Source organism: Protomyctophum bolini (assembly GCF_963924005.1).
Source record: "Protomyctophum bolini genome assembly, chromosome: 23".
Lineage (NCBI taxonomy): Eukaryota > Metazoa > Chordata > Actinopteri > Myctophiformes > Myctophidae > Protomyctophum > Protomyctophum bolini.
Window position 1 is genome coordinate 13271361 of NC_137884.1, and position 22351 is coordinate 13293711.

Consider the following 22351-nt stretch of genomic DNA (forward strand, 5'->3'; position numbering starts at 1 on the left):
TGATGGAGTGTTCTGTAATGTCTTGAGCACATGTATCATATTTCTCACCAATCTCTCCTGAGATTTGCAACCCAATCTGTATTCAGCCCATGTGTTTTGGTTGACACATGCACAACAAGCATCTGTGTGGGAGAAAAATGACAATTGCCATAATTGTATTTTGATGGGGATATAAATAGGCCTTGATAGCTTGAGTAAACTACACTGACATCGCATTTTACAGTGACTAGAATACTAATGCATGTTTGTGCTGTGGCATTACCTGTTATTATTTAAATGACCAGATTAAGTAATATAAGAAGCCATTGCCTATTCAGTATTGTATATTTATTTTAGGTATGGCAACGTTTAAGCACATTGATTGATTGATAAAATAGGCCTAACTTAGTTTTATTAGTAAAAGGATTGGAATGTAAACATGTGGTATAGTCAGACATTAAGGCTAAAAGGATACAAAGACGTGTTTCCATGTATTAAATTCAATACAAATTAACACAATAATACATGAAATTAATTAACGAATACAAACACTACAAAAGAGATGGTGAAATTACAGTTGGCTCCCCTTTCGGTGTCCTGATGTTTTTCGGGGGCCAATTTAGAAAGAAACCGGTGTTATCCTTTCTGGATGGTGTCACTGTCGGGGCATTCCACATTTTCCACATTTTGGTGGCAGAGCAATATAATGGGAACTTTCCCATGTTTGTTCTAAATTTGGGTGGTACCAGATCATGGTCACTCCCGATTCCCTATAGTGCTGTGGGTGTCCCTCAATATGGAGACAAAAAAACAACCTTTTGCAATGAAAATAATCGATTTTCGAGAACACCATAACCAACTGTAGCTTAACTTCAATGTGTCTTGAAACAATTTGTAGAATATGAAAACATTCTGCTCCAAGCTGCTGGAGTCACTGGTGGAATTTGCGGTGCAGTGTGCACATGATTCATGCTCCTTCGTTCAAAGATCATGAGCCTACTGCATTTGGTGACCCCATGGTCTTTCCTCTTGTGCCACCCTCAGACCAAAAGGTCAACTATGCCCACAAGATGTCTATTAATTTAAATATCAGTTTGACATAACATTCGGTTAATGTACTATAGGGCGGGGAAGTATCTGTGTCATTTTTGCCGTGCTGCAATCTTGTACATCTGCTATTTTTGAACATTTTTGAAAAATCTTGAAAGTGTGAACTATTTATTTAGAAGGCATTTGTAGAATCGCCCACAGGCCTTAATGGGTTTAACAATTCGCTGTCTATTGTCTGTTTTTTGCCCACCAGAGTGATGACAGTGATGGAACATATTTCATGACGGTCCTTTCATACTATTTGTGTCCTCCTACGGCTTTTATTTATCACAATTTCCGAGGGTAATCAGTGTGGCTTTGTCTGGCACAGGAAGGCAAACCATAACCCAGTGTTGTCGGATTGTTGGGTGAGTTCAGCCAGTGTGTCAGAATCTGTCTAAGAGGTGACATGTTTTTCATTTCATTTTGTCAGGTAAAGAATTAAATAAAGATTGGCTCTCCGTTTCGAATTTAACCAAAAGGCCAATTAAGTTTTTATTTGCACAGTTTTGTTTTTGTCTCCCATAATGCTTTTCAGCATTCACCCAGCAGATGACTTGCTCAGATAAGTGCTCAGTAGGGAGAGCAGTTAGGGGTTAAACAGGGTCAAAGTCGAACTGTTGACAATTACCAGACCCACTCAACTACAGCCATTTAGATCATGTCAAAGGTCATGTCTCACCTAGACACAGGATCTGGCACGAATTTGGACCTGATGGTCAAGATTCAATTTGTCCCCTAAGCAAGCAGGCCGGCTCTAATGGCTCAATGGTAAAAAATTCAGCACTTGCGCAGGAAACCGGGTTCAAATCCGGGATAGAAGATGAAAGTTACATAATACAGATTTAACAAAACTAATCAAGTTATTGAACAAAATAATGGTCATATGCGGAAAGTAGAAAATAAATAAAAAAATAAGAAATGGCATACATCACTATTTTTGCATAACACTGTTGTGTGACCAAGTATAAATTAAATGCTAAAATCGATTTGTTGACATACCGGTATGCTATAATATAATATAATGTATATAAAAAGTGCACTATAACCAACTGTAGGTCTAACTTCAGTGTGTGTGTGTGTGTGTATGTGTATATATATATATATATATATATATATATATATATATATATATATATATATATATATAAAGAATACTGAAAACCTACTGTTCCCAGCTGCTGGTTATCGGATCCACACAGTCTGTCAATCAAAATGCATGGAACTGTCCAGAAACCACTCAGTCGGTCTGTTTTCTCTGTGTTGCAGTCGTCACAGTCCCAGTCGAACTGGCGAAGGGGAAGATGTCGGCCATGTACAAAGATGACCAAGAGGACTGGCTGACGGTTTGTCTCAAGTACCTGCTGTTTGTCTTCAACTTCCTCTTCTGGGTGAGTTACAACTTCTAAAAACGTTTAATATCTCCCTAAGAAACCAATCCATCAGGCGACTGCAGTTGATTCAGAACTCTGCTGCTCGAGTCCTTGCTAATGCCAAGATGGTGGCGAATATCACTCCAGCGCTTAAATCCTTACACTGGCTCCCTGTGGCACTGGGGCCAAATTTCATAATCTGATCTTGTGGGATATTACGAAACGTCCAGATCTCTCGGGTCATCTGGGAAAGGTCTGCTTTCTGTCCCTAAAACTAAATGTGTGGGCATTAAGCAGCATTTAATTTTCATACAGTATGTGGAACAAACTCCCAGTGGCATCTAACTGCAGATCAGCATATGGGCATAAAAGTTATTACAGACATAATAACTGGGTGGGGCATGCAACTTGCATCGTTCCAAGTAGGCCAGTGCCCAAAGGGCACCGCTCTAGTTTCTATTACATCACAGCTTAAGTCTTTTCTGTCTGCTGCTGCCTTTGAATTATTTTTCTTTCTCGTCTGCACTGTAAATGTATTTATTTTTACGCATTTTGTTTTATTGCATCCTAATGTCATTTCATAATTGTGTTTCCGTTGCTTGTTTTGTATAAAACACATTGAATTGCCTTGTTGTTGAAATGTGCTTTGCCTTGCCTTGCCTATTAACACTTTAACTGCTACAGGTTCTAGCGGACCATGGCTTACTGGTGCTGAAGGGTTAACATGGGCTTTTTGAACTTTTTGGGGGGCCCACAGCGAGGGGCCTCTTATAGCGTGAATCACACCGCATAAATCAAAAGAAAGCCCAACTTGTCCACTTCAATTTAAAAAAAAAATTATGATTCTACCATCTTCCATTCTGGAGATATTGACCTTTTTCTAACACCTGCTTTTGCCTGCACGCTGCTTGTGAAAAAAAACAACAGAGATATGGAGGCCTGAAGTTGACAGACATTTCAGTTCAGTTTTTTTAGTTCAAAAGACCGATATAAAATTGAGCACAAATAATATCCTATACAAACCATATACCGAATGAAAGCCCTGAATGTCTACTTTTAGGAGGAAAACAGTACACATTGTACACATATACAGTTTGTCACTAATTGGCTATTGAATGCAGCTTGCGCCCACCAGAGAACTTTAGAGAAGGCATGGACCCGAAGAACTATTATTCACAAAATAAGGCCTATAGCGACATGTACATACTATATACCGTATGAAACAGTAGACTCTCTGCTTTCATAAGAAAAATACCACCCAGAAAAATCACACCCCTGTGAAGTGAGCAGTGCAATTGCACTGCTCACTTCACAGGGGTGTGATTTTTTTTTTTATTATTATTACAGTATTAGTATTTTTCTTATGAAAGCAGAGAGTCGACTGTTTCATACGGTATATAGTATGTACATGTCGCTATAGGCCTTATTTTGTGAATAATAGTTATTCAGGCCCATGCCATCTCTAAAGTTCTCTGAAAAAGATAATTTTAGAGAAAGCATGGACCTAACAACTAAATATTCACAAAATAAGGCCTATAGCGACATGTACATACTATATACCGTATGAAACAGAATACTCTCTGCTTTCATAAGAAAAATACTAATACTGTAATAATAATAGAAATCACACCCCAGTGAAGTGAGCAGTGCAATGTTGCACTGCTCACTTCACAACATTGCACTGCTCACTTCACAGGGGTGTGATTTTTATTATTACGAGTAAGACGCGCGAACGCGGAAAGCGAACGCAGATCGTAAATTGCAATAACAATTAGAATAAATTACAGACATGATCTGCAGGGTGTCATAGTTAGTGCTTGGACCACGCCAGCTCAGGGCTCGAAATAGCGACCATTTTGGTCGCAAATGCGCCTGAATTTTAATCTGTGCGATCTCAAAATATAACTGGGCGCACCAGTGCTACTGCATATAATTACTGTAGTGCGACCAAAACGATCGCGACCGAAAGTGTCGCGGGCCGGTTCCCTCCCGCGAGATGATTTAAACTTGTAGAGCATAAAGATCTGAGCATGTAAAAAAAAAAGTAAGTTCCTAGTCCATTCCTGTCCAGAGTTATGATTGTTTAAAGAAATATCTCCTTGGCTTCTTCTACTTCCTCTAACCTCCCGTCAGTCCGTGGACTGATTGGGTGATCAACATCAGCTGGACCTGAGGTCCTCAGCTGTGAGAGACAACAAAAGGGCTCAATTGAATGGAATGTGTGGAGTCACACACACACATTTATGATGACGTTATGAAAATAACTTCTCATAAATATATACAGTAGGCCTATATATATATATATATATATATATATATTTTTTTTTTTACTTCAATCAAAAAGCAGGCCTACATAAAACAAAGGGTTTTGTAGCCATTTACAAATTCAGAAATTATAGCAGAGACAGTATTTAGAATTTAATTATATTTTCAACTGGTTTATTGCCACAAAAATAGCATCTCATACCAACTGGCTTGTAGGCCAGTGGTTCCCAAAGTGGGGTCCGGGGATCCCTAGGGGTCCTCGGTTAAATGATAGTTAGGAACCAAATGGACCCTTATGGGTCTGAAACTCTGAGAGTGTACTACATACTATGGGTAAACCAATTTCACTGTACATTTGTACACTCAGTTAAATTAACTTTGATTTTATGGGTCCCAGAGATAGAAATGGGGAACGGTAGCCTAATTCAGGTCAAACTGGGGGTCCTTGAAATGTAAATAACTGAAAATCACTGCTAGAGCCGTAAAAATCTTCTCATATGGGGGTCCCTGGCATATATTTTCAAATGGGGGTCCGTGGGCTAATGAGTGTCAATTTGAGGGTGCTTGACATGAAAAATGTTGGGAACCACTGCTGTAGGCTACAAGTGTAATAATAACGAATGTAAAAAATCGATTACATATTGGTGCTCGTAAAATTTTGGTGGGTGCTCCTAATTTTTTTCTGGTGCTCCTTCATTCTGAATTTGGGAGCACCAGTGCTACCAAGTAAAAAAGTTAATTTCGAGCCCTGCAGCTCCATATATGGTCACAAAAGACGCCATCACACTCATGTCACCATGACTCAGCCATAACCATATAAGGAGTCCCCAAAGCAGGACCACGCCATCACACTCATGTCACCATGACTCACAAATCACTCAGCTCCATATATGGGCACAAAAGGGCCAGGTCCACATATACAGTAAGCGAGACAGACAGACAGACAGACACACACACACACACACACACACACAGACAGACAGACAGACAGACAGACGTGATCTGCTAGGTCTCACAGTAAGTGCTCATTGCATTCGCAATTACAGTATTAGTTTTTTTCTTATGAAAGCAGAGAGTCTTGATGCACATAATTATCTGATCATAAAACGGACTTGGAAACTTTCTTCTGCCTGCATCGTGGTCAGTCTCTCTCCTAAGTTGTTAGAAAATATAAATCAGCCTCAATCGTAGCCCCATATGTGCCCTCTCCCTACGCTCATTGAACTCATTCTGTGATTCGAGCTACAATCGCAGTAACAGGGGGGGGGGGGGGGGGGGCAACTAGGCTTTGAGGAAATGATCTTGCATAATCAACATTATTGTCGATTGTCGTGTGCCGCTCCAAACATGTCCAGACATACCACTAACCTCATCGATCCAGTCTCGCGTATCTATAAGGTGAGACGCGAGACTGGATCGGATTGTGTCTGGACATGTTTGGAAAAAAAAACAACGACGATCGTGGATGGATGCGGCAGAAGCAGAAGCAGCACGCAACGTGTTTGGAAGAAAAAAAACAACGGGAAAGCACCACCTGTCGTTGCAAGACAAACACCCGTATGTTGCTGATAGACCGATAATAATCGATCCGATTATGTCCTGCCGTTCATTTTATCACATTAGGTGCAGGGCAGGCTGCTCGACGGTGAGTTTATAATAGCCTGTTGTAACGAGAAAGGGGGTTGGATGCAGAGCATGTGAGCGGAGCGGAGCGGCCGATAATTCCGCTCTTCGCTCTCGACGGCTTTTGTTACGCTCGCTCCGCGCTCACGTTCATCTCCCCCCACGCCGCTCTACGCTCGCTCCGCGCTCACTTCAAAATCCACCCGCTCCGCTCCTCGCTCCGCTCCGCTCGCGCTCACATGCTCTGTTGTAGCCAATGTTCCCCCTAACGTGCGCCCGTGCGCGCACATGGCCAAATGCTCTCGCGCACAACTGAAATCTGTCGCGCACAGACACCGACGCTGGTGTAAAAAAAAGTTATCTTTAAAAGAAAAAGGTGTTCCCCCCGAGTATCATCTACATTACAGTAATAATATCTATCCCGAGTCGACATTTGCCCACACTTTATTTCTATTTACAGTTTTATTTAGATTACACAGGCGACAGACAGGTCTCCTCCCCTCTTTTTTAGACTTGTTGTTCTCCTCTCCTCTCCTCCTGTGTATACTGCGCCGTCTGCGGGGCGAGGAGGACCTTAGGTGGAGACGTAACGAGCAGGCAGCACTGCAGTCAGTGCTCACTGCTCAGTGTTAATGAAACCCCAAGAACCAGATAAGATCGCGTTGCGCCTTGGACCCGTGTGTTGATGGGACATTTAGATTTAAAAGGCGAACGGATGGAAGTGTGTACAAAAGCACGGCTGTGCGCAACAAGGAGAGAGGGAATAGCGTTAGCGTCGCATTAGCTGGTTAGCTAACGTTGTTATTATCACTACAGCACAACAAGCCTCCAGTCCAGTGTACTTGTGAATGAAACTATAGTAGTTGACACACCAACAAACTCGGTCTTAGTGTGTGACTGTGTGTGTGTGTGTGTGTGTGTGTGTGTGTCCCAATAAAGTTTTTAGGAGAGAGGCAATGATTGATGTAAACTGCTAGCCAAGCTTGCACAGTGCCGTGCCGTGTGCACTGAGCGGCTCGGAGCGGTTCGGAGCGGAGGACAGTTCTCGCTCCGGAAGTCAATCTGACCCATTTAAAAACCCGCTCCGCGCTCACGTCAAAATCCCCCCGCTCCGCTCCTCGCTCCGCTCCCGCTCCGCTCCGCTCACATGCTCTGGTTGGATGCGGCAGCAGCAGAAGCAGCACGCAACGTGTTTGGGAGAAAAAAAAAAACGAGAAAGCACCACCTGTCGTTGCAAGACAAACACCCGTATGTTGCTGATAGACAGATAATAATCGATCCGATTATGTCCTGCCGTTCATTTTATCACATTAGGTGCAGGGCAGGCTGCTCGACGGTGAGTTTATAATAGCCTGTTGTAACGAGAAAGGGAGATGGATGGATGGATGGATGCGAGCAAAGCAACAGCAGCAGCAGTACGGCTCGCGATCAGCGACCAACGTATCATGGCGGTCCCTCGATAATGATGTGCAATCTGTCGATGACTAACTCCACATGTGTCTGGCAAACGTTATGAAATCAATTATATACGGGCAGAGAGCAAATCGCGTTGTATCTTGTTCCGAGAATGAGAGTGCAAGCCTTGCAGTTGAAAGCAGTGGGGAATCGGGAGTGGGGGGGGGACTGCCAATGCGATCCAAGAGGAAGAGACCCCCCCCCACCATTCTCCCTCGGGAGAAACCATGTAGAAACAGGAGGGGAGGGGGAATCGAGTGTATTCACACAGACAAGAGCATTGTCCCATCCATTTTAGATCCCCTGACATCTGCGTTGGTCTATGCCGGACGGCCGTCTCCATTACGTCGTACGTCCTCGCATAGACCAACCAATAGGCGGTGCCAGACGCTTCTCAGACCAACACCTCTTTTCAGCAGGGGGGGGTTTTAACTCTTTTTAGAGCCGATCGGTGTTACATTATGAGTTGTCCGGGCGCAAATATAGTTGAACTATAGTAATCAATAAAAAAACGTTTTTTGGACCATAAAACGTATAAAAACGTTATGCGCTTCTTAGGGGTGGCTATAATAAAACGTTTAAAAACGCTTTCAGCATTCTATGAGTTAACAAAACCCCCTGTTCTGCCAGTGTCTGCCAGTGTTTGGCTGATTAAGATTGGAATCATATAGTTTTTTATCATGTCTGAACAGTTAAATAAACCACTTAGAAACTTCCTAAAGATCTGTCTCAGTCTCAACACTCTGAAGCGTGATTCATACTTTGTTGTATTCTTGCTGTAAATATTGGATCAATAAACTCACAACACGACACACTGACCTTGTAGTTCGACTATTTGCCACAAGCAAGTTAAGCAACGACTATGTTGTTAAGTCGTTACCACAGTAACTAATATCTGAATTAGCAAAATCACAAATCCGATGTGACCACTTGCAAATCACGGCGTGGACGGTCAGTCCTAAAGCCTTGGTGTTGTCGTTTATTATTACAGGCAAACATCCTCTTCAGCTTGTGACAAACTGCTAGACTTGATTCACGACTGACCTTTGGATATTTGGATATGCAGTCTAGCATGAAGATTACATTTTGTATTCACTTGAAACTTGCAACAAAATTGCTCTATGTTAATTTATCCACTTGTAACTTTAAGAGTGAACAAATGGAAACAAATGTACCCTTGTGGGTCCTTTAGCTCTCAGTAGTCATGTAGACAGGCAGGCAGGCAGGCAGGCAGGCAGGCGGACAGGCGGACAGACATTCACTCACTCTAGGAAAGGGTTCTAGAAGCACAGAAAGCCAAGGGCAGCTTTGTTTTGGTGATGGAAGGAGAGTAATGCACTGAGTTCAATGGGAATCATAGACTATTTGCTATTTTTGAGTGGTGCAACCACTCCTATAGACAGCTATGTGTGTCCCTGGGTCCCTGGTTGGGGCTGTCTGTCTGTCTGAGCACGAAATAGAAATTGGTCGGTTTTCACAACCGTGTGTGTGTCGGCTCAACAGTGCCATCCAGTGGTATTAGCGAGGTGTTTCAGCTTTTCGTGAACGGACAGACACAAGGTTCTTTATTATTTGTCTCCCGAGGAAGAAATTTGTCTTAGACACAGGGACACATAGCTACGCAATGGAGTGGCTGTACCACTAAAAAAACAAAACAGTAATTCAACAATTTGTATTGGCCACTTTCCTGCCGTAGGAATGTTAACAAGATAATGATTTCTGACAGTCCCTACTCCCTATGCACGTATTTGTCAGTTCGCTCAGAGGACGGCTGGTTTTGATGCAAGTTAGGCCCGGCGCATAAGAGTGGATATCAAGCACTTCAATTTTGAAAGGCCAACACTGGACATTGTCCCAGCCTGATTCCCTGGACATTTTCCAGAGTTCAAATGTGAAGAGGCTTTATAAAGTCAACTTTATTTATAAAGCGCCTTTCAAAACATAGTTCCCTGTACTGGTGCTGTAACATGAGCAAACAAGTCACACCAGAGAGAGAGAGAGAGAGAGAGAGAAATTATCCTTAATTAGTTTACAATCTGTAATCCGATCATCATATAAAATTAGTATGCTACTATGCATATGCCATGTTAGCTATACAGTTTATAGATCATGCTTAAGCCTGTGTTTAATTTGGCAGTATTTATATTTAAACAAGATGAACAAAGTCTCCAGCATTTGGATCCCTGCACACAGTGACAGCCCTCCATGTACAGTATACGCACAGACAGACAGAATACTCTGTACACTGCTGTGTTTTTACGCGTTTCCTTAAGCAATTGATTAATGTGCTCATCTGAGCATATTTCGATGAGGGCTTCGGTCTCGCTGCGTAAAATATCCCTTCTCCGTCTCCAACTTCACTCCTCATTCATCCGCCACATTGTCTGCTTCATTTCCTTTATTTGATGCGATTGCATTCCCACCTGCACCAAATCCAAATCAAGTGCGATTGGAAGCACTTTCCGACAATTCATTTTAATCGCAGTAAAGCTTTCTGGTGTGAAGACGACCTAAGAGAGGACACTTAAAGAGTCACTTCCCCCTCATCCTCTTGTTTTGTTTATGGACCTGGTTTGTCTATGTAATTGGTTATGACTGACACTACTGATAATCATTTTCCTAAACGTAGTGTGTGTGTGTGTGTGTGTGTGTGTGTGTGTGTGTGTGTGTGTGTGTGTGTGTGTGTGTGTATTTTAGAGCTGTAAATCAGTAATATTATGAAGTACATCTCAGTGACATCACAACAATGAGGAGATGCATGCATGCATATGGAAAAGTTTGAGCACCACTGAACAAAACAAAACCAGGATTTAGAATGCATTTGTAGCATCGGCTTCAGGTCTCAATGGGTTCATTCCCAAAGGTGCTGGACCTTCTCCCGTTGCCCTTGAGACGTGCCATGTGCTGCTGCTGTTGTTAAAAAGTGGGAGTCAATGCTTCTGAAGGGAAGGGAAGATGAAGGGAGCGTCTCTGACTGTGGCATTTCCTACATGAACGCAGAGGGAAACAACATGTGTGTGTGTGGGTGGGTGTGTTGGGACAGGACACGATGATCATTAACTCCTGATGTCTCGTCTCCTCAAGTTTGTTTGGTTTGGAATCTTAACCGCCCTAGCCCTATTTTATAGGCTGCGTGGTACGACAGTGTCTTGTGGTGAAAATAGCACTAGCGGATCAACAAAGCTCACACATTTGAATTTAGAAATACAGGTCCGTCGATACTATGTTGTGAAATCAAAAGTACAATATTTGTCTTTGATATGTAGTGAAATGAAAGTCATAAGCCTGTGCATGTGATGTGTTGTGAGCCTGTAACCTGACTGTTTTTGCGATTTACAAAAAGAAAAAGAGAAATTTGATTATTTTTATATCCCCCAAAATAGGGACACCAGGTTGAAAGTTGTTTTCCGTACTTTCTCTCTATTCACCCCACTGTTCGACTGTTTCCCAATCTCTCTATCCTTCCACCTCAGTTTCTCCCCTTCATTCCTGTCCTCCTCCCACTGTGTCTGGCTTGCTGGGATCTCTCTCTTCTTTCTTATTTCTATCCAGTGTCACGGAGTTCCCCCTCTATTCGTCACCTCCTGCCCTCAAGTTCTCCCTTACAGCCTTTTGTTTGAGGTTCCTTTTGTCAACAGTGACTGAGACTCGCTCCATTGACTCACTGTATCCTATGTTTCTGGCTTGCTGCTTTATCATTTAATTATCATAAAGGCCCAGCTTGTCACATAAACATAAACAGTGGTGGACAAGGTTGTTTACAAATTATACTCGACTGGTCAAATATTGCTCACCTGCTATAAGTGAAAGTTGCTCAGTCAAATTTGTACTTGAGTAAAAGTACTGGTTCTTTCTTTTAAAACAACTTAAGTATTTATCCAAATTACAAAGCCCTGGCAAATCGTTGTGTAGTTGTAAAAAAAAAAAGAAAAGAAGGAAATATACGAGTTCATTGCGTGTCACATTGTTGTGCAGTGTACAACATGATGTATAGGGTTTATTATGGTGCGGTTAAAGTGTCATGCTTCTGTTGTCCACTGCTTCATGTAATATAACTTCATTCCTTTTCCTTTTGTGTCGCCCATCCTTTTCTTTCGCATTCCTTTCAAACTTCGGCTTTCTTTCTTTTTTCTCCATTGTATTCCTTCTTTGGAACATCTCCCCTCTTAACCCCTGCCTCACTGTTCATTTTGACAGCACATTTTCATTTAGTTTTTGTAATCAATTATTTATATTTTGAATGCTTCGTTTGATATTGCACTGTTTTAAATTTGAATTGATTTATTCCTAGATCCTAGATCGAACCTTTTAATTCCATGGACCCCATCACGCTGAGTGTGCAAATTTAACCAAAGGCGCCCTGGGGTTCATTTGTACGCTCTCAGAGTTACAGACCTGTAAGGGTCCATTTGTACGCTCTCAGAGTTACAGACCTGTAGGGGTCCATTTGTACGCTCTTAGAGTTACAGACCTGTAGGGGTCTATTCGGAACCCCCTCAAGGAATCCTGAGTCCCAGGTCCCCCTAGATTTTATTTTATTCGTTTTTTCTAATTACACGTTGTGTAATCTCTCTCTCTCAGGTGGGCGGGGCCGCAGTACTGGGCGTGGGCGTGTGGACCCTGGTGGAGAAGAGTGACTACCTGAGCCTGCTGGCCTCCAGCACCTTCGCCGTCTCCGCCTACATCCTCATCGTGGCGGGCAGCCTGGTGGTGGTGACCGGCTTCCTGGGCTGCTGCGCCGTCATCCGCGAGCAGAGGAGCTGCCTGTCCACGGTGAGAACCGCGCACAGTCGTGGGAAAGTAACCAAGCACATACTTAAGTGCAATCTTCTCTTTTTTTTAGGTGTTTGTACTTTACTTGACTATAATATCAACATCCAATGCCTTTAAATTCAACTCCACTATACATCTTAGGATCGAAATGTTGTGCTTTTAACTCCGCTACATTTATTTGAAAACTTCACTAGTTACTTTGTAGATTTAGATTATTATTCCAAAACATAACACATTATCCTCTGTGGACTGTGTGCTTCAATACGATCGCAAGCTTGCATACAAGGCACTGCTCACAGATGGAGTATACTGACAGCTGGTGCTGCCTGGTAGCCCTTCCCATGAGCAGCTACTGGGAAGAGAGGCATCAGACCTGCCTTCTAGCGGTGTGTCCGTCCACTGTCGGAACAACAGTGGGTGGATTTTGGGCCCATGGGATCAGCCACGCTGCGGAGGACGATACAGTAAATGGTGCATTTATATAGCGCCTTTATCCAAGGCGCTATACATAGATTGTGCATTACATTCACCCATTCACACACACACATTCACACACCGATGGTGGCAGAAACCATGCAAGGCACCAACCAGCACATCAGGAGCAATTAGAGGTCCAGTGTCTCGATCAAGGACTTTTCGACACTAACTCTGGGGGAGCCCGGGATCGAATTGGCAACCTTACGGTTACCGTCCGGCCACTCTACCCCTGAACCACCGGGCGGCAATGCAGGAGTTGACTGGGAAATAGTTTCCTCTGGTGGTCCAGCCTGGGACATGCCAGCTGACTGGTTGTTGGAGGGGGTTTCGAACTTAGGATGCCTACACTATACTCCTTGTGCCTATGGAATGCTGGGTGACATAACATGCTTGTTGTATTGTGACTGAGGAGTGAGGACATATGCCTCGGTTTTGTTGATGTAACTTTGCTGCACCTGGACCTGGAGTGTGTGTGTGGGTGTGATGGATAAACGGGCATATTCCTTTGAAGTTTGCACCCCTTTTCAATTTGGGTAGAAGGATATTGTATTATTATTATATGCCATATGATATTCTATTGTTGTGGTCCAGCTCTAGTGAGAAAATCAGTATTCTGTATTGAACCATTGTATTTTCATCTCTCATTGTTTTTAAACACTGCATCTCTTGTTAATCTGGTCGCAGTTAGAAAATGATGATTCCTGGTTTGTGCACTGAGGAGACCATTCATCTGCTATGGTCTAGTCACTTTCCATGACATTTAGTTGTCATTTTTTGTGGACCTTTGTTTTGCTTTTGTGGCTCAGAATAAACTGTTAATATAATTTTCACTCGAATCTAAACTTAAGTACCTACTGTGTGTGCAATACCATTAGATTTCTAATGACCACGATATGAGAAGATTAATTTATTACATGGATTAAAGTTCAGTCATTTGGATTCCATAGAAGCATTCTGTGGAAGCATGTTTGCCCACCGCCAGTAAACCTAGACCACTGGGTACTTGCGTCTTGGAAAGTCTTGTGCGTCTTCTCTTAAATCTAGGGGGACGCATTCTAGCATGCATGCCCATGCACCATTCCGTTCCGTACCTGCGTGTGTACGTCACAATGTTTTGGTACCACGGCGTGGTACTACGTTCTACGCCTACGGCCATGACGCCACTGTGCGCAGACACCAGCATTTTGGGCAGTATTGCCAGCTTTTCCGATACTGGTATTGGAACAACTCTAGCTGTAACATGTGACCCGGTACTTCATGCATGAGGTCTGGTACTGCAGCATGAGGTCTGGTACTGCAGCATGAGGTCTGGTGCTGCAGCATGAGGTCTGGTGCTGCAGCATGAGGTCTGGTACTGCAGCATGAGGTCTGGTGCTGCAGCATGAGGTCTGGTGCTGCAGCATGAGGTCTGGTGCTGCAGCATGAGGTCTGGTACTGCAGCATGAGGTCTGGTGCTGCAGCATGAGGTCTGGTGCTGCAGCATGAGGTCTGGTGCTGCAGCATGAGGTCTGGTGCTGCAGCATGAGGTCTGGTGCTGCAGCATGAGGTCTGGTGCTGCAGCATGAGGTCTGGTACTGCAGCGCAGCATGCTGACAAATGACTGTGACGGCAGCTTCACTGTCCTCGTTATTTTCTAGAGACAGGACCCAGTGAGCGGAGGCGAGTGCTCGCTGCTGCAGGTCTATTTATAGCTCCATCTATTCAACAGTATCTCTAGCTCAGTGGTTCCCGAACTCGGCAGGTCGAGAGACCCAAAAGAGAGATTAGACGTTTGCCCGAGACTTGAACTACTGAAAATAGCAGATCTACAAGCACACTTCGCGCCACGCTGTGCGCTTGTAGATTGGTCCGAGACTAGGGATGTATACCGATGAGTCATTATGGCCGATATCGATATCCGATATTCTTAATTGCTGTTATGACCGATAACCGATGTCGATATGATCTCATTCTTTAAGAAAATATTTAAAAAAAAATGCCATTCTGAAAAGTGGCTTATAAAAATGTTCCAACTTGTTGACTCTTTTGAAAGCTTCCCCAGAAAGCACTGATATAATTTGCAGCCTTCATCATAACAAAAGGCATTTTTATTTATTTTTCAACATAATTATTATGAAATAAAATATCTGCTATAACCGATATATCATTTTACCGATATATCGGTTTAATGCCAATATCGGCCGACGTGTTTGCCCATAAATTTTGAAACGAAGCATGAGAGATGCCCCTTCTTAATAGCAAAAGGATGTTTTCTCGAGAAACGATCGTTCCCCTGTAGACGTGTAAATAGCAAACCGAAGGATGCGGCCCGTCACCTCACCATGTCACGTCCTGCAGCGCGTCAACTCCTGCCGCACGAGCGGCTGTGATGTAACATCTGGCCTCGGGGCTCAGCGACAACACTGCTTCTGTTCGGAAAACACTTTGAGCACAGGCTGCCTGACAGGTGGGCCTAATTAGCTCTCTCTGCACACATGTGTACACATGCTTATATTGTTGCCGTCGGGGCAGAAACCTCTTATCTCCATATTTTAAATGTCCTAAAACATGAAATTAAACTTTTCCCATTTTATTGTGAGCTTTTTGGGCTACGCTACATGTCTTCTACAGTATACCCCACAAATACCCAGTTTTGAACAATCAGGTTTTCTCATCATAATTGGGTTTTTATGTACAGTGGTCTCACAACGTCGCAAGAGGGTGTCGTGTGCTGCGAATCTGCGATATAGTCAACCTCGAATCTCACAACATGTTGTTGATGCAATGTGTTTGACATTGTAGGTCTTCTATTTTTGGCACGCTACGCATCATAAATTAAGCATCAGGCAACAAGGCCTTCGTGTTTCTGTGTGTGAGTTTGCATTATATACAGCAAAGTTTCCACGTGTCAATTTGCTCCTGCGAGCGAGCACATTAGTTTTGATCGGTTGCTCACTAAGAGGCAACCTGTCAAGTGTTTTTCACCGCGTGGGCGATTGGTCCACTCTCCTGTCTCCGTAATTACTATGCTTTTTCACCCTGATGGTTCTGCGCTTCACTAATTAAGTAGCCCAGAATTAGCTCTCTGAATCATAATTTTTGTCATTTCCCGTCGATTCTACACTACAACGTTGACAGCATCTCAGTTTAATTAAGAGGGGGTTGATTTTCTTCTGAAAAACAAATGCATTTTTGTTGTCTTTTCTTTTTGTCATAATGAAGTAAAAAAAATATATATATATATTTTTCACATATCTCTTGATTGATTGTTTTATAAAGCTCATTAAAGACTAACCAGGGACATATTAACAGCATTTCCTTGCTCTTTTTACCGCAAGCCTTCCATTCACACTTTGTCGCATGATGGCATCGCGCACTGAACATAGCAGGCCTACAAGCAGGCCTACAAGCTTACTACCCGTTGTGAGTGCCGCCATTGTGTGACAGATCATAAATTAAACAACAAATTCACTTTGTTGGTTGTCTCGTCGTGGGTTTTGTTTTGTGGCGCTGTGCTATCTGTTCTGTACACACAGTTCTAGGAAACTTTTAATGAGTTGTCGCAATGAGTGAATTACCCATTAAAACCGTGTCAATCGTGTAAAATCTGTGTCATTTTGGACTTTATCTATATTTTAACCACTTTAACCATTATTTAAGTCTTTATATATATATATATATATATATATATATATATATATATCATTGATTTTTTTCCAGCATTTTTAACTCAAATATTTGCTTTTGGGAGAACCTGAAACTGAAAATGTGGCCAAATTCATAATTGTCGTGGTCCTTGACATGACAAATTAATGTGAGCGCCATATACCGTAGCAACATACAATCTTTGTTTAGTGTTTTGTTTATAAAATGGTCTCTCTTTGTCTGTCTGTCTGTCTCTCTCTCTCTCTCTCTCTCTCTCTCTTTCTCTCTCTCTCTCTCTCTCTCTCCCCATCTACAGTATTTTTCCTGTCTGCTGTTTATCTTTCTGATTGAGTTGGTGGCTGGTGTCCTGGCCTATGTCTATTACCAGAGGGTAAGTAAAGTACCTGGTAATTCATTCATTTAACCCTCTTATTACCAGCCTTAAATCACATCTTTTTGTGGCTTAGGCCAGATTTGGCGACTTTTTGAATGACAATAGAAATATGTGCGATATGAGCACAATGTCACCAAATATCTCATTTTCAAGCTGCATTTCTTCACTTTACAAATAAATTAGAACCATGTCTCTAGCATGTTCCATCGTTTACTTATAGCACTTATAGCAAAAATGAAGCATTTTAGTTCACTGAAACCAAGGTGTATTAAAATGCTTATTAATAAATAATGGCAAATGCTAGAAAGAAGATTCTTATATAATTGTAAACTACAGACTTGCAGCTTCAAAATGAGACAATCTGTGACATTGTGGTCACATCTCACATTTTTAGATTGCCATTAGATTGCTGGCCAACGCCAGCCAATTCTGGCGAAAGCCCCATTTCTTAATTCATCATTTTTATGCAAAAATAAACTTCTGCGTTAAAATACAATCACAACATCTTTTAGAGTCATTTTCAAGTAGTACCCCAAGATTTTCACCAGATGGCGGGAACGTACCATTATGCAGAAAATCTCTATAATGTGTAAACTGGTATAACACTTCCGGTTCAAAATGACGTAAACAACCAATGAAAGATTGTCCCCTACAAGATAGCCTCACTCTGTGGGAATGCTAGGCTAACAATAGCTTCATCATAAGTTAGTCTAAAATCACCCAAATCGAGCCCAGAAGATCCCAAAATATCAGATTTTTTGCCGCGATTCACATAGAGACGGCGCGCGTGCACGACAGTGCACGATCGCGCAAAGAAATCGGAAAAAAATGATAATTTTATTAAAAAAAATTGGAATTATTGTCTACCACGTCCACAACGTCCTTGGCCTTGAGGGATTAGTTGATAGCACGTCAAAAAACACGTCGTTGGCCATAAGCGGGTTAAGTAACGGGGGGGGGGGGGGGGGGACATAAATCAGTTCAAAATCACACTTGTGTGAAGCGAGGGGCACTTTCATATTACATCACATTCCGTGCTCAACCAATGAAATCATCACATTCCGTGCTACAAACACGGCTCATACACACAAACACACAAAGCTGTGCATAGGAGGGCCTAGCAAATGTCTTGCGTCATTAAATTATAACTTTAACACTTATACTGTTGTATGTTGCTTTGTTTACTGTTGAGTGAAACAATGTTGCACATCAAGCTAATCACCTGACAACCAGTGTGTTGCAGGAAGACGGTTGTGTCTATTCAACAGAAGCATCAGTTTTATGTAATTCATTGTTTCTCTCGTCTAATGGCTGCCTCTCCTCCTATCCACCCCACCCTCTCTGTAAACCTCCTCTATTCCTTCTTCTACCGTCTCGCTCCACCCTCTCCAGCTGAGTGAGGAGCTCAAGCAGCATCTGAATCACACCATGACGGAGAACTACGCCCAGCCAGGGAGAGACTCCATCACCATGGCCGTGGACAGACTACAGCAGGATGTACGTACGCACTACATTTCCCATCAACCAATCAAATATAGAGCCCTGAGTTACCCCAGTCAACTGTGTGTGTGTGTGTGTGTGTGTGTGTGTGTGTGTGTCACTTAAGTTAATAAAATAAGAATATAAATAGTACAGTAAGCGTAAAAAACAGTGCGAGTGCAACATCAACTGAAGTATTCAACATAATTAGATTTTGTAATGACATATCGTCCTGTGATAAATTACATGGAATCGGAATGGCATAGAGTAGACTGACATGCTTGCAGATACCAGCATGTATCATCAACCTTATTCATGAAGGAGCCTTGGTGGTTTTCCTCTTCACATGAACCTTCCAGTTCAAATGCTGCGGCAGCAACAACTTCCAGGACTGGAGGCAGAGTGCCTACATCTCCTCTTCGGGGGCCGAGAGCAGACTGGTGCCCGACAGCTGCTGCAAGACCATCACCCCCCAATGTGGCATGCGAGACCACCCCTCCAACATCTACAAGGTGGAGGTCAGTGTCCACACAACACGACAAATGCATATTAAACATGCATAGAATATTTTGAGAGAAACTGGTTTAAATAACATTTAGGAAGGAAGCCCAAATAAGTAACTACACTTTAGAAGCTACTACCAATATAGCGACTTTACAGAAAAACGGACCAATGTTAAAGCTACCTCCATCATTTAGTATACATTGGGGTCCGATATTTATACGGACCTGGCTTATAAGGTCTGCTAGCATCCTCTAGTGGCGGGTCCGTAAATATACGGACTTAAAAATAATGAACTTGAGATCCAAAAGAGAAATTTGACGTCTTCCCTGGACTTGATTTTCTTTATTAAAGTGTCATGCTTCAAAGGAAGCCCAGCCCATATGGACTTACAGGACACTTCTCCATTTAATTTAACAAACGAAGAATGATGAATGCCGACATGCTGATTCATAAACAATGATCAAACAAATAACCAACTAAAAATATAAAAAATACTGTAATATACGAAAAGAAAACAACTAACTGGCGACCCATAAAATTGGCCCTTGACCCCAAAATGGGTCCCGGTCTAGTGTTTGGTAATCACTGCCCTATTGTATACTTTGCCATATTAAATTGTCACATAATGAAAAAAAACAAAACAAACATTACATATGGAGATTCAAGACACCTGCCTGACTGTAATGCTATTCCATTTCTGCAACTGAAATGAGAAGAGTTGAATGGTAATTCTCTGGTGTGAAAACGCGTCAAAAGGCAGATCATGTAGAAGTAGAGGATTTTTGATTGTCTGAAAGCAAAAGTCACACTTACACGCTATTTCTGAGATTTGAGATTCATGAAATACTTGCATGTTGTTGTTGTATGTGAAAGTATGTCAACTGCAGAGATGTTCTGGCAGAAAATAAACGGAACATCTTGCAATGGAAGTGTTGTCGGTCACATACAGAAATACAGACACATCATGAAAGATTACTGTGTACCTTTTTAGAATTTAGTTACCTTATATACCTTATTTAAATTGGAGATGTACTGATACAATATTTTCCTTCTTGATACTGATTCTGAACTATACTGAGTACCTATGCGATACCAGTGTGTAATTTGACCCATTAAGGACGGGAACCCATTTTGGGGTACTTATTGCTATGTACAGTATATAGCAACATATAGGTCGCACAGGTTCACTTGCTAATAAGCATTTTAATACACCGTGGTTTCAGTGAACAGTGAAACCAAGGTGTACTAAAATGCTTGTAAGTAAACGATGGAACATGCTAGAATCATACCACGCTATACAAAGAAAAAAATGGTGCTACCTAATTTGTGGTGGCGCTACCAAATGAAAAGGTAGGTGGCACCAGTGCTACCTGTGAAAAAGTTAGTCTGTAGCCCTGGCCTTAGTCCTAAACGGGTTAAATAATATATTAGACGGTGGTTCTCAAAGTGAGGTCCAGGGACCATCTGGGTTCCTTGAGGGAGTTCCAAATGGACCCTTACAGATCTGTAACTCTGAGAGTGTACAAATGGAACCAAATGGACCCTTACAGTCTGTAACTCTGAGAGTGTACAAATGGAACCAAATGGACCCTTACAGGTCTGTAACTCTGAGAGTGTACAATTGGAACCTTGTAGCCATCTCTATAGCCCAGACTTTGAAGATCTGTGCTATACTGTAGGCTACTACAGGTGTTGAGAGTTCTGACCTCTTTAGACTTGGAAGTAGGTGAAGTTGTGCCACAAAGTGCTGCTCTGTACCTAACAGGAATTGAAATAAAATTGAATTGAATTGAATTAACAGAAAGCCACACGCAGTGGATGTTCTTCCTTGGATGGAAGCCAGTGTCGGAAGCAGAGGAAAAACTTCAACCTCAACTTTATATGCCCCTAGAGAGGGCATTTGGTTTTTGCTGCAAGACAGATACAAGCCGGTAGAATTCAAAAGACTACCGTCCCAGTCTAGTATCCCATACAAAAAAATAATATATATAATGTTTACTGTAAATGCTGCATACAGAACAATAAAGTGCTCAGTTTCAAGTTCTACATGTCATCAATAAAAACACAATAGTTTGAACAGCGTTATGTAAAATGAACATAGTCATCAATGTCACCATGAAAAACAAAGTCAACGCAGTTAGCCACGGTCACTGGCTTCACTGTCATTTGTGGGCCCACGGGTTGAGAACTGCTGATCTGACACAATTTTCCCCTTTGACCCGGCAGGGCGGTTGCATCACCAAGCTGGAACAGTTCCTTGCGGACCACCTCTTGGTGATCGGTGCGGTGGGCATCGGAGTGGCGTGTCTGCAGGTGAGTGAAGCCTCACAGCACTGGAACCTCGAGACGTTATAAATTGATGTTGTGTAAGTTGTTCATCTTGAGGGCACTGTTGTATCCTCCTCCTTACCAGACGTGAGAATGGTCTCCAACAGTCTCTCTACAACCCTATTTCTTTTAGAGAACAGGGTGTTTGCCTTTACGTTTGAAGTTCTGCAAAACATTGTTCACTCATTGTTCAAAAGAATGCAATTGCAAATCCCAGGCACACATTAGGCTACTGAAAATGATACGTTTCCAGGTAAGTCCTGTACTGTAATGCGCTCATCTTGTCATGTCACCCTATATAGCCTCCCAGCGATCATTATCCTATTCCATTTGGGGTCATTTCCCTCGCTGTTTCAGAAGCTCCTGAGCTTTTAAACCTCACAGAGCCCGCTGGGATGTGGATGTTGGGTTTCTCGGTAATAAATCGTATTAATTCAGGAGTTGTCCGGCTGCTGTCCAGAGATGCTTTTCTGTAAATACATTGGAGTGAAACTGGACACCACCCAAACGTGTATCGATCCTCCTAACCCCGCGGCATTTTTTAAATGGCTTCTTTGTTTGGCCTGTTGTTCCTCCTGTCTGAAAGGCTGTTGTTGTAACGTCAGGCAAAAGAAAAACCCTTCCTGTCACATATCAACTTTCTGGAATACTGAAAGGCTAGAAATAGGAATGCATTAATAATCCACCTCTGTAAGGTTCCAGGATGTTTGTTGCTTCACAGATATTGTGCCATATTGCGTACTGTAAGCCTTGATAATGGGGTCATTTAGACCACTTATCTCTTGGCATGTAGCCTACAGTACCTCCGGCCATAGTGAGTGCAATTTGCGTTTGTCTTTAATCCATCGTTATTAGACTGGTGACCGGCCCAGGGAATGGCAGTTATTAGAACAACTTAAAAAATGTGTACGGCTACTTTACTGTATGTCCATTGTCTACGATAGAATGTTTACACAGCTAGCAGTTTGTGTTTGTGTCTTTTGTCTTG

General features: G+C 42.4%; 1 protein-coding gene across 2 annotated transcripts in view; it reads left to right on the forward strand.

Annotated features, from left to right (window-relative positions):
* Positions 1-22351, forward strand: part of tspan11 (tetraspanin 11) — a 31643-nt gene that overhangs the window by 3097 nt on the left and 6195 nt on the right. For both annotated transcript variants that reach the window (XM_080757132.1, XM_080757131.1), the window contains exons 2-7: positions 2338-2459; positions 12366-12557; positions 16975-17049; positions 18445-18549; positions 18891-19049; positions 21262-21348. In XM_080757132.1, the coding sequence (XP_080613258.1) occupies positions 2373-2459; positions 12366-12557; positions 16975-17049; positions 18445-18549; positions 18891-19049; positions 21262-21348 (705 nt within the window). In that variant the 5' untranslated portion in view covers positions 2338-2372. The remainder of the gene's footprint in view (positions 1-2337; positions 2460-12365; positions 12558-16974; positions 17050-18444; positions 18550-18890; positions 19050-21261; positions 21349-22351) is intronic.